Source organism: Rutilus rutilus (assembly GCF_951802725.1).
Source record: "Rutilus rutilus genome assembly, chromosome: 11".
Taxonomy (NCBI): Eukaryota; Metazoa; Chordata; class Actinopteri; order Cypriniformes; family Leuciscidae; genus Rutilus; species Rutilus rutilus.
The window spans coordinates 4,287,832-4,304,210 of NC_140216.1; the positions used below are offsets into that span (position 1 = coordinate 4,287,832).

Sequence of the window (16,379 nt, forward strand, 5' to 3'; positions counted from 1 at the left end):
GAAAATAGACATTTGCCTCAGTAATTTACAATCTTAATTGCCATTTGGAAACTCCTGATTCATGAATCAGTGTTGAACTCAAGGTATCAGTTTGAATTGTTCTAACAACTCTCTTCCTTAATAAACTGAGTCATTTTGATCAGAGCCATGTGAAACAAAAGTTTGTCTAAAATTAAATGATTTTTTTTTAGATGAATTGAGAGCTACAGCATGCATTTTGTATATGTTATCAAAAGCAGCCTGTAATGGGATAAAACCAAATTAGTTTAGATGATAAAATAGCATCTCAAATGGTGAAAAACAGTATTTTAAAATCTTAAAGGGATAGTTCAAGTTGTTCCAAACCCGTTTGAGTTTCTCTCTTCTGTTGACCTCAAAAGAAGATATTTTGAAGAATGTTGGTTATCAAACAGCTGACGGTATTGACTTCCATAGTATGATTAAAAAAAATACTAGCGTCAACTGTTTGATTACCAACATTCTTCAAAATATCTCCTGTGTTCAACAGAACAAAAATACTCATTCAGGTTTGGAACAACTTGAGGGTGAGTAAAGGACAACAGAAGTCTTAATTTTTTGGGTGAACTATCCCTTTAATGAGTGTGAAAAGATCTTTTCAACGAATCAGTCAAACAGATTCATGAATCAGAATTAAACTCATGGTGTATCTGCTCCAACAGCTGACCTACTCAGTAGGTCATTTTTGATCCTTACTGATTCCCAAGGTTCCCTGTTTTGACCCCACTCAATCAATCAATGAAGCAGATAATAGTCAGGAAGACCAAATAAAAGCATTGTGTTTGTGTAAACAAGGTACAAATAGAGAAAACAGAGCTAAAATTCCTCAAATTCCATCAGACTTGGGCTTGAGAATTCCAAACATTCCTTTGATTTTCCCAAAAGACATCATTTGTAAAAAGTAAATGTTTCTTCCTGTATCACTTGCACACACACACTAGAGAAAATATACCAGTGCTGTAACGGCTCTTGCCCTGTCTTCCCGCAGAGACTCGGCCATCTCCAGCAACAAGACTCCTCACAACAGCTCCATCAACCACATCGAGAGCGTCCTGCAGCAGCTGGATGAGGCTCAGGCTCAGATGGAAGAGCTCTTCCAGGAGAGGAAGATCAAACTGGAGCTTTTCCTCCAGCTCAGGATCTTTGAGAGGGACGCCATTGATGTGAGTTCACTGTATATTTGATCAAATGTCTGACTCTGGGGGACAGTATGCGTTTTAATTAAAGGGATAATTCACAGAGAAATTAAATTTCTGTCATTGTTCCAAACTTTGAATCCTGATTTGGGAAGCAGCAGCCAGAACTTTTTGTTTTCCACGGAAAAAAAAGTCAAGTTTGGAGCGACATGAGGGAGAGTACCTAATGACAGAATCCTCATTTTGAGTGAACTATTCCTTAAACTAGGGCAATATTCCCATCAGCACATAGTTAGTGACTCCCTGATGTCTAATATGATTTGCTAACAATTAATAAGCAGCAATCTTCAAGGATGATTTGCACCCAAAAGTGATTTCTCTCTCTTTCCTGTTTGCACAGAGAGTTTATAAAGGAAGACATTGGCCTTTACATATAAGAGCAAGGCAGGACAGGTCACTCTGTTTCTTGTCCTGGGTGATCTCGCTGTGTCTGCCCGTTAGTAATGGCGTCTGAGACTCTCAGACTTTGCTCATATGTTGTATGTTTTTTTTCCCAGATTATCTCCGATCTGGACTCGTGGAATGAGGAGCTGTCGCAGCAGATGAATGACTTTGACACAGAAGACCTGACGCTGGCCGAACAGAGACTGCAGCACCACGCGGATAAAGCCCTGACCATGAACAACCTGGCCTTCCATGTCATCCACCAGGGCCAGGAACTGCTGCAGTACGTCAACGAGGTGCAGGCGTCCGGTGAGGCCAACATGATATTAGAAAATAGCATATTATATATTATAGCTATATGCACATCTGGTGAACTTTTGAAAGAAATGTATACGTTGTTTCAGCAAGGATGCATTACATTAATCAAAAGTGACAGTAAAGACATAGTATTTCGTATGAATGCTGTTCTTTTGAACTTTCTATTTTGCAAAGAACTGTCCCAAAAGAAGAGTTTTCAGTCTAGCGGCTTCATGATGTTTGTTGTGGAATAAAACGAGAGCTAAGAATTTGGCGTTTCTTCTTGTTTTCCAGGTGTGGAGTTGCTGTGTGACCGTGATGTGGACATGGCCACCCGTGTTCAGGATCTACTGGAGTTTCTGCATGAGAAACAACAAGAGCTGGACGTGGCGGCGGAGCAGCACCGCAGACACCTGGAGCAGTGTGTGCAACTGCGCCACCTACAGGCCGAGGTCAAACAGGTAATGCACAGGCTATCTTCAGAGTGGCATACTTGTGTACTCCACTCAGTATGTACTTAATACTGCCTACTGTTTTTGAAAGTGTCACATTACACTGCACTGATGTGTCGATTTGTCTGTGTTAATGTTGCAGGTTCTGGGTTGGATCCGTAATGGTGAATCAATGCTGAATGCAGGTCTGATTACGGCCAGTTCTCTTCAAGAAGCCGAGCAGCTGCAGAGAGAGCATGAGCAGTTCCAGCATGCAATCGAGGTCAGTGCTCCTTATATTTTGCTTCAAACCTTTTCCGTTTTCTTTTTTTTTTCTTCTTTTTCTTATTTTGCTCATGTTTCACCATTTCCCTGCCTTATTCTTATTACAGACCTTTACCATAGATATAATAGAACAAACTATAAATATTGTCAGCTTTCATTAGTGCTAACTTCAAATATGGGCTTATTTTTTGACCACAAACATAAACTCACACACTTTTCACACTGCTACTTTTGATTTTGTATTCTACTAATGATCCACTGTGAATCCACCACAAGTCAATTTATGTATTATGTTTAACAGCATTCTGTGGTCCAAATAATATTTGATACATTTCTGGTATTAAACAGCTGACTGTCTTGCTAACGCTAACTTCATACCTAGCATTTATGTGTCCTGAAAACAGTTAAATTATATTTTCACACTTTTTGAATAATTTTATAAATCACAGCATGTTTGGAAATTGATGCATGATAAAGAGATTCTGTGATATTTTAAGTAACATTTGAGCAAAATATTATAATATCATACTGTATGTGACTGTACACCACACATGAGGAGCAGATGTTCATTCTTTGTTTGAATGTATTCAAAACATTTTTATACCTTTTAAAATACTTTTTTATCGTTTAAAATTGAAAGTTTGGCTCTGGAACAATGGTAAAACAAAATCTATACACTACTGTTCAAAAGTTTGGGGTCAGTAAGAGTTATTATTATTTTATTTTTTTAAAGAAATGAATGCTGTTATGCAACAAAGACACATTAAAATGATCAAAAGGGACAGTAAACACATTTATAATGTTCCAAAATGCTATTCTTTTGAACTTTATATTCATCAAAGAATGATTTCCACAAAAATATTAAGCAACACAACATTGATAACAGTAATAAATGTTTCTCACACAGCTAATCGGCATATTAGGATCATGTGACACTGAAGGCAGGAGTAATGATGCTGAAAATTCAGCTTTGCCATCATAGAAATAAATGACATTCTAAAATATATTTACATTGAAAAAAAGTTATTTTAAATTGTAATATTTTTACCGTTTTTTTGCACACAAAAAATGCTAGTGTATATAAAAGGTATTTGAAAAATGAATGCATGGTAAAATCAACTTCTTGAACTTGAAAGTGTAGAAGAAACAAATGCACACAGAACTACAAATAGCTAAACATATTTATTGATGCTTCATTTGGCCGTTTATCTGCACCTCGAGCTCATACATGTGCTCCCCTGCTCTCTACTTCCCCTCCTTTAATGAAGAATCAGGATAACATCAGATCCGCTGTCACTGTATTGCTATTGGGAACCTGAAGCCACAAAGACTGCTTATCTCATTTCCTCCAACCATCAGACTCCACTTCTGAACTGAATACTCGCACTTTGTGGACGAATAACAAACTATCAGTTGTATCTTAGCATCCGTTGTCTTAAGTCGTCTGACTCCTGCCCATCTATTCTGTTGTGTTAGTCCTTGTTTTTGTGTCTCATCTGACACGTTTTCTCCTCCTCTCCACAGAAAACCCATCAGAGCGCCCTACAGGTCCAGCAGAAAGCCGAGGCCCTTCTACAGGCTAATCACTACGACATGGACATGATCCGCGACTGCGCAGAGAACGTGGCGTCCCACTGGCAGCAGCTCATGCTGAAGATGGAAGACCGGCTCAAGCTGGTCAACGCCTCCGTGGCCTTTTACAAGACCTCCGAACAGGTCAGTAGAGGGATCTGGCTGACTGACGTCTAGTACTAGTTTCAAAAATACTAGTGTGCATTTTGTTTGGCTATTTATTGACAGATCGACATTTAAGACTTTTTATAATTCATATGTGACCATGGACCACAAAACCAGTCACATGGGTCATTTTGAGATTTATAAATTGAGATTTATACATCACCTGGAAGCTGAATAAATAAGCTTTCCATTGATGTATGGTTAGGATAGGACGATATTTGACTGAGATACAACTATTTGAAAATCTGGATTTTGAGGGTCCAAAAAAATCGAAATATTGAGAAAATCTCCTTTAAAGTTGTCCATTTATGTTCACGATTGTCCTGCATTCACTCACAAAAATAAATGTTTTATATATTTACAGTAGGAAATTTACAAAATACCTTCATGGAACACGATCTTTACTTAATATCCTAATGATTTTTGGCATAAAAGAAAAATCAATCATTTTGACCCGTACAATGTATTGTTGGCTATTGCCACAAATATACCCGTGCGACTCGTGACTGGTTTTGTGATCCAGGGTCACATATTGTAGTGAGTTTAACAGGCCAACCGGCAGCTGAAGGCTCATCTTCCTGTCTGTGCTGTAGGTATGTAGTGTTTTGGAGAGTCTGGAGCAGGAGTACAAGCGTGAGGAGGACTGGTGCGGAGGAGCCGACAAACTCGGGCCCAACTGTGAAACCGACCACGTCAGCCCCATGATCAGCAAGCACCTGGAGCAGAAAGAGGCCTTCCTCAAGGTAACATCCAAACCCTGAGGACACATGTCTGCCTGCCAGTTTTTGCAGGGTCCCCGCAGGTCCTTAAAATGTCTGTTGCTCTTTCTACGGGCTTGCGCTTTCCTAGCAGTGTGCAATCACCGAATAGCCCACATTTATGCTATGTGATTGTTTTGATCTACTGTTGAATTATGACAATGTTTACTTTATGATGTTTATATCATACCTGCAAACTGACGCCTTTCAGCGAGGAAAGTTTCGATGCCATTTTCTTTTCATATTACCTCCATATAATGCCTAACAAAGTAGTGTTTACAAGCACAGTTCTGCTTTGTTTACAGAAAAAAGTAGAATAATAAGTAATATCTTTTACATTTTTATATATATATATATATATATATATATATATATATATATATATATATATATATATATCCCTTTTCTTAGAAAATGGTTTAAAAGCTGAAATGTGAGGTTTATAATTTTATAGAACTTTAATTATTTATCATTTGAACAGTAAAGTTGTTTAAATCATTGTTTTTACAGTCATTTTAAGGTTTAGGATGTTACCTTGAACATTGACCTACATTACCCCAGCTCGATACAATTTTTTTTTTTGTGCTGGCCTTAAAAATTCTTACATTTGATTTTGAAAGCCCTGCAGATCGGCTGTGTTTGGGTAATCTCTGTGTCGCTCTCTGTGTTTCAGGCGTGCACCTTGGCCAGGCGGAATGCCGATGTGTTCCTGAAGTACATGCACAGAAACAGTGTCAGCATGCCGGGGATGCTGAGTCACGTCAAAGCTCCAGAGCAGCAGGTCAAAAGTGAGTCATTGCCCACAGCTTTACGTCAAAACGGTCCGGATAATGACTCAGAAATGTCACATTAAGGATAAAAGTAGCATTTTATAAGTGTCTCATTTGTAAACATTAGTTCATGTTAGTTCCCAGTGCATTAACTAATGCTAACAGATACAACTTTTGATCTTAAGAATGTATTCTTAAATGCCATGAATAACATTAGCTAAGATTAATGTTGTGCTGTGGAAGTATTGTTCATTGTAAGTTCATGTTAACTAATGTAGTCTGCATGAAACAGAAGCTGCGATAGTCTTTTCCTACCTATTGTGATGCATATCCGAGTGAAACGGCTTCTCAAACAAGAATAAATGTAGGGCGGGATTTGGTTTTGTCCATAGGGATGGTTGTGGTTTGCTCATGTGAGTGATAGGTTGCCCCATCCAACACGTCATCAGAGAAGAGTCTGGCAAGTCAAGTTATTTCGATAAGATTATGAGGAACATGAATTAAAAAAATTATGTGCACGGATACATAATTTATAACAAATACTGCAGAATTCCATTAAAAAAATTAAGAATTGTCAATTTTGGTTTCTTGGTGGCTTTAATATTAACAAAACAAAGTGTTACCAGGATAATATACAGTCAGACTGTACATTATCCTGCTTATAACACAGCTATGTATTCATAAATGTATTCATAAATGGACAGGAAATATTGATTTTGGTGTAAATTAGCTTATTTTGTGAGAAAGAGAAGGCTACACAGTTAAGTGGACACAGTTATACAGCTAAGTGGACATTATGCAAACATTTTAGACTGTAGAAAACCACAACTGACCAATCAGAATCAAGTATTCCAGAGAGATGTGTAATAAACACATGGTCTCTGTAGCATTTCAAACCACAGGGCTACAGATGCTGCTCTCCGCATGTTCTCCTCTTATTTACCAGTCTTCGCTCTGCTGACAAAACACAGTCTGTCTTCCCCATAGGGGTTTAGCTACAGTGCTTGTTGATTGTACAGTGTGTATACATTCTGAAATAGCTCTGTTACGCCATCTAGTGGCCGACCTGTGCGCTGCACCCTCACTCAGTTTCAGCATCTGGCCCACTTTGGCCCAGTTTAGCCCAGTTTCGAGTGTGTGCATTGTCAATGCGGCCCTCTTCTGTTCTGAGTGTGCTCACAATGACTCAGATAAGAAAAGCGTAAATGGGTCAGGCCTCCGCCGCACAGAGATGGTGACTTACTGCAGAACGGTGACAGCGTTACTCCACTGGGGATCGTCCCTTTACCTTCATGCCACACAAACACACACACACACACACACACACTGTAAAGTGCATCCACTGGTATAGAGATTTTATCTTTAGTGCTGTCAATTTAACATTTATTTAGTCAAATTATTGATGTGAAAATCAATTAATTTATAGATGCATTAAATACATTTTATAATTATGTCAATATTTTATTTAATAAGATATTTAGTCAAAAATAATAATAATATTAATAATGGATTTTCCTGCCATCAGAGTAATTTAAGCTTGCATTACCCACTTAATGTATAATTTTATAAATAAAATAATTAAAAATGATAAAATTGTTACATTTATGTAAAAAAATTATGTTTTGACTAAATATGCATGGTTTTTATCCATATTATAATACTATTATTATTGTTACTATATTATACTACACTGTTATTCTTCTCCAACCATGAGTGCAATTCAAGCAGAATAATTACCCATTTAATTTATAATTCTATGATTAAATAAGTTTTATTTTATTAATGTTAAAATAATGATATTAATATCCATGCTTATATATATGGTAAAAAAATATGTCATTGAATCATTCATTCAAGAGATTTGTTCAAAAACACTGTAATGAAACGCATAAAGTATGAGACAAGTATCGCATTCAAACTGATTTTCGTGATTTTTTTTATTTATTTTTATTTTAAACAAAAAAATTGTGATTCTCAATTTACCAGAATCATGCAGCTCTAAGGTTTAGCATGCCTTCAGTGACGTACCCTAGTGTTTCGAGATCTGGGCTGGTGTGCATCATGGTTAAGAGTGTTCATGTGTGGTTTTGTAGATATCCTGAATGAGTTGCTGCAAAGGGAGAATCGGGTCCTTCACTTCTGGACCATGAGGAAGAGGAGGCTGGACCAGTGTCAGCAGTATGTGGTGTTTGAACGCAGTGCCAAACAGGTTTGATGTCTCTCTTTCTCCATCTGTTCCTTTTGATGTCTGATCAGTCTGATTATTCATTTTTTCTTGGCCCAAGCCTGAGACTGACAGACTGACTCAGTACCATGCCTCTATTTAAGATGCACTGAGACATTAATTATTTACTTTTTTCATCTTCTGTGTGTGTGTGTGTGTGTGTGTGTGTGTGTGTGTGTGTGTGTGTGTGTGTGTGTGTGTGTGTGTGTGTGTGTTTGAATGTGCATGTCTTCATGTGCCATAGCATGAACATATTCAGTTTATTCCTGTGGCTGGTTGCATAAACTGCTTAGACTATTCTTACAAGTTAGTTATCTAATTTTTTTTTTTTTTTTTTTTTTAAGACTGGTCATTACTTTAAGTAATTTACATAAAAACGTAGATTGTTCTAATTTGAATCTAAAAAAATAAGATTTAAGTTATTATACCCTGGTTAACTGCTAGTTGCTCAGTCTTACATAAAGAAAAAAAGATGCAACTGGCCACTGCTGGTTTAGTCATGCGAATGCTGTGGTTTTAAACAGTGGTTCTCAACTAGTTTTGCTTTAGGACCTGATTATACATCAAGTACCAGGGCATAAAGGAAATGAAAATCAAACATTGAAATTCATTGCATTGAAACTGACCAGGGAAACTTGACAACCTTAAAAACACAAAAGCAGCACAAGTGTTTCAGTTATTTCTTTTTTTTTTGCCCTTTTTTGATTTTGTTACTTTTGTTTGAAAAACTAAACTATTTTGAATTTGTTTCTTTAAGTTTGCGTGTTTGGTTTGTAAATTTGTACAATAGAGCCAAAGAGTTTGCTTGGATAATCACATGAGCAATAAATATATGGGAATGGCCTGTTTATTAAAACAGTTCATAATCATGCACATATTTTTTACACTACTGTTCAAAAGTTTGGGGTCAGAAAGATATTTTTGTAAAAAAAAAAGAAATTAATGCTTTTATTCAGCTAGGATAGATTATATGAATCTATATCAAAAATTAACAACAAGACTTGTATAATGATATAAGAAAAGTTATATTTCAAATAAAAACAGTTCTTTCTATTCATCAAAGAATCCTTAAAAAAACATTAAGTTACAATAATACATTTTACATCATACAATTTTCAACATTGATAATAATCAGAAATGTTTCTTGAGCATCGAATCATCATATTAGAATGATTTCTGAAGGATCATGTGACACTGAAGACTGGAGTAATGATGCTGAAAATCCAGCTTTGATCACAGGAGTAAATTACATTTACAAATTTATTCTAGTAGTTCAAGTAAAAATCTATTCAAGTTATTGTAAATTGTAATATTTCACAATATCAAAGGGTTAGTTCACCCCAAAATGAATTCTGTCATTTAATTACTCACCCTCATGTCGTTCCAACCCCCGTAAGACCTTCGTTCATCTTCGCAACACAAATTATGATATTTTTGATGAAATCTGAGAGCTCAGGACGGGCTCCATTGACAGCTATTTAATTAACACTTTGAAGCCCCAAAAAGGTATGAAAAAACCCCCCAGAACGCCAGCTCCTGTGTCATCACCACCCACACATGCATCGTGGTGCACTCATGAACGCGCGGCGGAGAGACTGATACAGAAGAGAAGAAATGACTGAATAAAGTCGATACTTCGTAAAATTAAGGTTGAACCACTGTAGTCACATGGACTATTTTAACAATGGTTTTCCTACCTTTTTGGGGCTTCAAAGTGTTAATTAAATAGCTGTCAATAGAGCCCGCCCTAAAGCCATTAATTTGTGTTCCGAAGATGAACGAAGGTCTTACGGGTTTGGAAAGACATGAAGGTGAGTAATTACTGACAGAATTTTCATTTTTGGGTGAACTAACCCTTTAAAGGTGCAGTGAGCGATTTCTGAGAAACACTGTTTCAAAATCATCAAAACAAACACGCCCTAACCCAAAAGGACCCTATCTTGATGGACCTAAGGACCTAAAAGGATTCACAAACACGCTATGCGACACAGGCACCTCCCCCCTCATGAGTGGACACACCCCTTACTGGTGATTGGCTGCAAGTGTGTTTTGGTGCTCGGTCCGATCCGCTTTCAACAGTGTCGAAATCGTATACTGCGCCTTTAATGTTTTACTGTATTTTTCATCAGATAAATGCAGCCTTGGTGAGCAGAAGAGATTCCTTTCAAAAACATTGAAAAACATCTTACAGACCCCAAACTTTTCAATGGTAGTTTGTCAAATTGCAATACAATCTTTTGCATTTAGCATTGTTTTACCTTGCTGTCAGACACACGTTAAAACCCTAAACAAATAAACCCTAAATAAATTTTTTTGATGCGCATCTACGCAATCGGTTTCTGAGCTTTTCTCCGCATTATTCATAGGAATGAACTCTTTTAATCCAATTACTGCGCTGTATAATGCTTCATGAGACTGCATTACATTAGAGAATTCAAATATCGCATAGGACCGCTTCATCGCTGTTCGTTCAGCTTTGCGCTGTTGTCCTTCAGACAAATGTGTCATAAGTGTATATTTCCTCAGTTTCCTTTTCAATTTCCAACAGTTTTCATTTCCAACACATATGACAATAAAACGTAATACGTAACAACACGCAGAGCACGTGTGTGAGAGGGTTTCTGTGCAGAACGGCGCGATGAGTTTAACCACACGCGCAACACTGATTACAGTTCATATCCTGACCGGATCAAGTGTGTTTCAAGTTTTTCTGGACATATTTCACATACTCTCCTGCTCCCAACATGAACCAGCAGCGTGTACGCGTACATATTTCATCATGTCTTCCCTAAATGATATATATATATATATATGTTCAAATAAGGACACTGGTACAGCGTGATCATGAACGCGATGACACGTTGAATTATTCTGATACACAGAAGACAATGATGTAGACCGAAAATTCAAAGAAGAATGGACAAAAAAGTAACTATGCCTTTATTCTTTGTGTGCTAAACTAATGTGTGTCATTTGTTCACAGATTGTAGTGCTCGTAAACGTAATGAAAATATTATTAGACCTTTTCTTCCTCATTTTTTTCATATAGACTAATAGCTCTGAAAAGTTATGTTTTTTTTTGTGATATTTCTAATAATTTATCAGAACACATTTGATTTGTTCATGATAGTTGTTAGTAGTCTCTAATAATACGATTTATGTGAGTTTGTTGTCATAGGGTTACATTTTTAAAGTACATCGAGGTGACCCCAACTCTGCTGTTTGTTAGTTTTTTCCCCGCTCACATTTAAATATTCATTTATCTGTATAATGAGTGTGTTGTAGGTCTGTGTTTTAGTGGCTGTTATCTCCCCTCTTCCCACCTTCAGTGATCCACAGCTTTGCACAGCCATTTCATGAGTCTTTTTCAAATCTGAGGCCCTGTTTACACCTGGGATTAAGATGCGTTTGGGTCGATCGGATCACAAGTAGACGAGGGAGACACATACCCGTGTACCCCTGGAGTTTAAATCTGTCTCTTTTGTCCACTTTCAACCACTTCTGTCCTGATTTCTTCGAGGGGAGGGTCAAATGTATGTTGTTTTTTTCCAGATCTTTCGATCTAATGGATGAAATAAGCTCAAGCATTTTACAAATAAACACGCCCAAAGACGACATTCGACCACATGAGCGTTTACACTACAAAAGCAATCCGGTCTAATGCGTTTTCCACTTCGTCTGAAAGTGGTCAAAAGTGGACAAGCTTTTTAGACCCTGTTTACACCTGTATTTAGCTTTTTCCACTTTGCATGAATCGACTACCCTGGAAATCCAGAGTTCTCGCGAATTGAATTTGCTCAGCGAGTTTACTCTGGTGTCGAGTAATGATGCTCATTAAATATGCCCCTCGATCCGAGCTGCACCAATCACATCGGGTTATCTGATATAGGCGGGCCAGAGGCGAGCTAAACAGATGACGACAGCGCTGTGACGTCGAAGTCATTAGTAAACATTGCAAAATGGCGATGGATGAACACCAGATGTTTGAAACGGCTTTGGCCGCTACAATGAACGAGTTAGACTTGGCTTTTTATCTAAAAGAGGAGCTGAAGACGCCGCTCAAATCGTTCCTTTGCAAGAAGGACGTTTTTGCTGATTTGCCGACCGGATACGGCAAGAGTCTAATCTACCAGTTAGCTCCGCTGGTAGCTAAGCGCATGAGGCTTATTGTTGAGATTTGTCGTAGTGTTATCCTATTGCGTACAGTGAGATATTCAAATGCATGCTTGGTGCCGCCCCTCGAGCTGGGCGATTTCATTATTCGATGCCAGACCCTTAATCTTTCAGATTTGGGTTTGGATTTCCAGGCTATCAGTCGACCAAAACACATCTTAATAGCAGGTGTAAACAGGGCCTGAGGTGTGAATGTTCAGTGCTATAACAGGGTGGTTTTATGACACTTTAACAATCAGTATTTTAAAGAGTTTCTTTCTCATTGTCCAGGCTCTGGAGTGGATCCACGACACCGGTGAGTTCTATCTGTCCACACACACCTCCACGGGCTCCAGCATCCACCACACACAGGAGCTTCTGAAGGAGCACGAGGACTTCCACATCACAGCCAAGGTACACACAGCAGCACAGCGATGACGAGCTTTAACTCTGCAGTTCCCTGAAGCTCATTCTGTCCCTGTGTCCTCAGCAAACCAAAGAGCGGGTGAAGCTGCTGATACAGTTAGCGGATGGGTTCTGCGATAAGGGCCACTCCCACGCCGCTGAGATTAAGAAATGGGTCACGGCCGTGGACAAACGCTATCGAGACTTCTCCCTTCGCATGGACAAGTATCGCACGTCTCTCGAGAAAGCCCTCGGCATCTCTTCAGACTCGAACAAAGCAGTATGTTGTTTTCTTCTCGTTATAGTGTGATATTTGATCATACCACATTGTCATGAGTGCACAAATGGTTTAGAGCCATAATCTGGACAAATAGTTTGTTTTCACCAATCATCAAATGGCGTATATTTCTCTATTGAGAAGTAGGCTGTTAGCGGATTAAGTGAGATACAATCACTATTTGCAAAATGCATTAAGCATCAATATTGCTCATAAACCTCTTCATAAGGTACATATTATGGTTCAGACTTTTCAAATAATAGTTTTACAGGATTCACAGCTTTTGGAACATTCCTGTATGTAATCAGCATATTCATAATACATTTAAAACATTTTATTCCTGATAATCTCTTCTGGAGGTGCCATTTATCACGCTATTTCATTTTTATTACAGTAATTAATTGTTCACAATAGTGTAATCAGTTCTAAACAATTCTCATTCATGTCCATAACAATGAAACAAAAACAAAATGTGTCACAAACTGTTATAGTATTTATTAATATATTAAATTAGCATTTATTTTTGTATTTAAATATTTATAATATTTTTATATGTTCAGTTTTTTTGCTATTTTTATTTAGCTTTAATTTAGCTTTATTTCGGTTTTAGCAATTTTAGTAGTTTTAGTTTATAACGACACTGTTAATAACACAACCTTTTACAACTGCCTGTATCTAATATCACCAAGAAATAACTTTGTTTGGACAGATCTACAGGAATATCCTGTTACAGTGGACATTCAGAATAAGGTGTTTATGAGCCAAAATTCTGATTACCACTGTCATGTGACATCTGTTGTAATCGGATTTCTGGAAACCAGATATTTTACTTGATCATGTTATGGGAGGGGGTTAGCATGTTTACATGACACTCACACAATCAGAATATGGCCTTATTCCAGTTAATATCAGAATATGTTTGTGCATGTAAATATAATCAGTCAGAATAGTCCTGCAATAAATATGGAGTCAGAAGTATGAGGGTCTAAACCAAGTTGTTCATCGTTTCCAGAGTAAAGACCTGCAGTTGGACATCATCCCAGCTAGTGCTCCAGGGTCAGAGGTCAAACTCAGAGATGCTGCCCACGAGCTTAATGAAGAGAAGCGCAAGTCCGCCCGCAGGAAGGAGTATGTCATATTTTCTGTGAATGGTCACTGAAATATTTAAAGAATTCTTGGATTTTAGATGAAGAGAGATCTACATTTTCTAGTTTGTTTTCCATTTTTTTTACAGCTTCATCATGGCTGAGCTGATCCAGACAGAAAAAACATACGTGCGAGACTTGCGAGAGTGTATGGACGTGAGTATTTTAGGATATATTAGTGCGTTTTTGTTCAGTCATTAAAAAAAGCGTTATTCAAGGGTGCTACTTGGATCTATTGTCCTGAAATATGTAAATTCTAAGCAAAACATGAGAAAAATGATTAATCGCTTACTTCAAACTATGATTTAAATAAATCTATCACTTTGAATCTTTATTCATCCAGACATATCTTTGGGAGATGACCAGTGGCGTGGAGGAGATCCCACCAGGGATTGTCAACAAAGAGCACATCATTTTTGGTAACATGCAGGACCTCTACGAGTTCCATCACAAGTGAGTTCACTAACGCAAACGCTTTAAGCCAGAATCGATCCTCCAGTTAGTTCCCCGTCCTCCATAAGTGACTCATGTGTATCGCTCCTCTATCTGTCTCCAGTATATTCCTCAAAGAGCTGGAGAAGTACGAGCAGCTTCCTGAAGACGTGGGCCACTGTTTTGTGACCTGGGTGAGTAGAGTTAATTGTGTTTGAATACTAATATTGTATCTGCTTCTTTCAGATCATTAAAATGCATGTCTTTTCTTTCTGCAGGCTGATAAGTTCCAGATGTACGTGAACTACTGCAAGAACAAACCCGACTCCACTCAGCTTATTCTTGAGCATGCTGGAGGATATTTTGATGTGAGAAATGAGTTATGATTTATGTATTGCATTAATTTTGAACATTCATCGTGTCTTCCTGCCAGTGGCCAATTTGAATGCCAATTGTGAAAGCGTATTGATGTTCCTGTTACAGGAAATTCAACAGAGGCATCGTCTGGCCAACTCTATCTCATCATACCTCATCAAACCTGTTCAGAGAATAACCAAGTACCAGCTGCTCCTCAAGGTAAAAACATCTGGGATTCATCCCGAAAACTCACAGACTGGTTTGATTAAAAGCTCAGTGGTAATTCAAGTGTTTGTAGGAGCTCCTGACGTGTTGCGAGGAAGGCAAAGGTGAAATCAAGGATGGTCTGGAGGTCATGCTAAGTGTTCCCAAGAGAGCCAACGATGCCATGCACTTGAGCATGCTGGAAGGTCAGCGGACACACATAGACATGCAAACACACGAGTGAGGCGGATGCGACAGTTTCTTATTACACCGAATGTCTTTTAGGGTTTGACGAGAACATCGAGTCCCAGGGAGAACTGATCCTGCAGGAGGCGTTCCAGGTGTGGGATCCCAAGACCCTGATCCGTAAGGGACGGGAACGTCACCTGTTCCTCTTCGAGATGTCACTGATCTTCAGCAAGGAGGTTAAAGACTCCAATGGCAGGAGCAAGTACATCTACAAGAGCAAGCTTTTTGTAAGTTTCACAGCGAGGTTAAAGCACCACAGTTTCTTTTTACGCAGCAGATCTGGTTGTTTTAAATGCTTTGTCCTGACTGCAGACCTCTGAACTGGGTGTTACTGAGCACGTAGAAGGTGATCCGTGTAAATTTGCCCTCTGGATTGGACGCACCCCAACTTCAGACAACAAGATTGTTCTCAAGGTGACTCTCTCTCTCTCTCTCTCTTGCTCTGTTGAAAAGCATGGCAGTGTTTTGCTCTAACTTTCTATGCCGCATTTCTGTGTAGCTTGTCCCCTTTGCACTTTAATAAGTAAAAGGGTGAATATTTGTGAAATCCACATGTTCAGTGTGAAGACTCTTTCCACGAAAATAATTTACTATTCCAGTTTTAAAGCAAGCTCAAATAAAACGGCTGACAAAAATGCATTTACAATTAAAGTTTGCTTTTTTTTTTGTTGCTTGCTTTTACAAACTGAGGGAAGAATGTCAATTATTTTCTGTAATAATGGACAGCATGCCACAGATAATGTTGATATTTAACATTACTTTATTAAAATAGAAGATCTCAGGCTGAGAGAGTGCTAGCAAGAACAAAAGTGAATCTGTTTCAAACCTTGACACTGATGATAGGGGAAGATCTGAGCACTCGCTGGTTCTCACTGCATGTTAAAGAAGTGCAAGGAAACAAAAAACAAGAATAGTCTCTTCTGCTGGTGACGTATGTGCATTGCTAATGTCTTCTGTCTCACAGTAGCTGTTCATTTCCTGCATGCTGCTTTCAAACTGTAAAGCCACAGTTTAAAACTTTCTTCAGTGAAATGTGACAAAATTGCAGTTATTTACTG

General features: G+C 38.2%; 1 protein-coding gene across 9 annotated transcripts in view; it reads left to right on the forward strand.

The window, feature by feature from the left end:
* The window catches only part of trioa (trio Rho guanine nucleotide exchange factor a), a 119,063-nt gene that overhangs the window by 83,041 nt on the left and 19,643 nt on the right, over window positions 1-16,379 (forward strand). For all 9 annotated transcript variants that reach the window (XR_014629154.1, XR_014629155.1, XM_084423135.1 and 6 more), the window contains exons 14-32: window positions 1,007-1,181; window positions 1,712-1,907; window positions 2,190-2,356; window positions 2,490-2,609; window positions 4,136-4,327; window positions 4,942-5,091; window positions 5,780-5,894; window positions 7,970-8,085; window positions 12,544-12,666; window positions 12,743-12,937; window positions 13,947-14,062; window positions 14,169-14,235; window positions 14,423-14,532; window positions 14,636-14,705; window positions 14,790-14,879; window positions 14,995-15,087; window positions 15,167-15,278; window positions 15,358-15,548; window positions 15,634-15,735. Coding sequence is in view for 7 of the 9 variants with exons in the window: in XM_084423135.1 (XP_084279261.1) it covers window positions 1,007-1,181; window positions 1,712-1,907; window positions 2,190-2,356; window positions 2,490-2,609; window positions 4,136-4,327; window positions 4,942-5,091; window positions 5,780-5,894; window positions 7,970-8,085; window positions 12,544-12,666; window positions 12,743-12,937; window positions 13,947-14,062; window positions 14,169-14,235; window positions 14,423-14,532; window positions 14,636-14,705; window positions 14,790-14,879; window positions 14,995-15,087; window positions 15,167-15,278; window positions 15,358-15,548; window positions 15,634-15,735 (2,500 nt within the window). In the remaining 2 variants the exon portion in view is untranslated. The remainder of the gene's footprint in view (window positions 1-1,006; window positions 1,182-1,711; window positions 1,908-2,189; window positions 2,357-2,489; window positions 2,610-4,135; window positions 4,328-4,941; window positions 5,092-5,779; window positions 5,895-7,969; window positions 8,086-12,543; window positions 12,667-12,742; window positions 12,938-13,946; window positions 14,063-14,168; window positions 14,236-14,422; window positions 14,533-14,635; window positions 14,706-14,789; window positions 14,880-14,994; window positions 15,088-15,166; window positions 15,279-15,357; window positions 15,549-15,633; window positions 15,736-16,379) is intronic.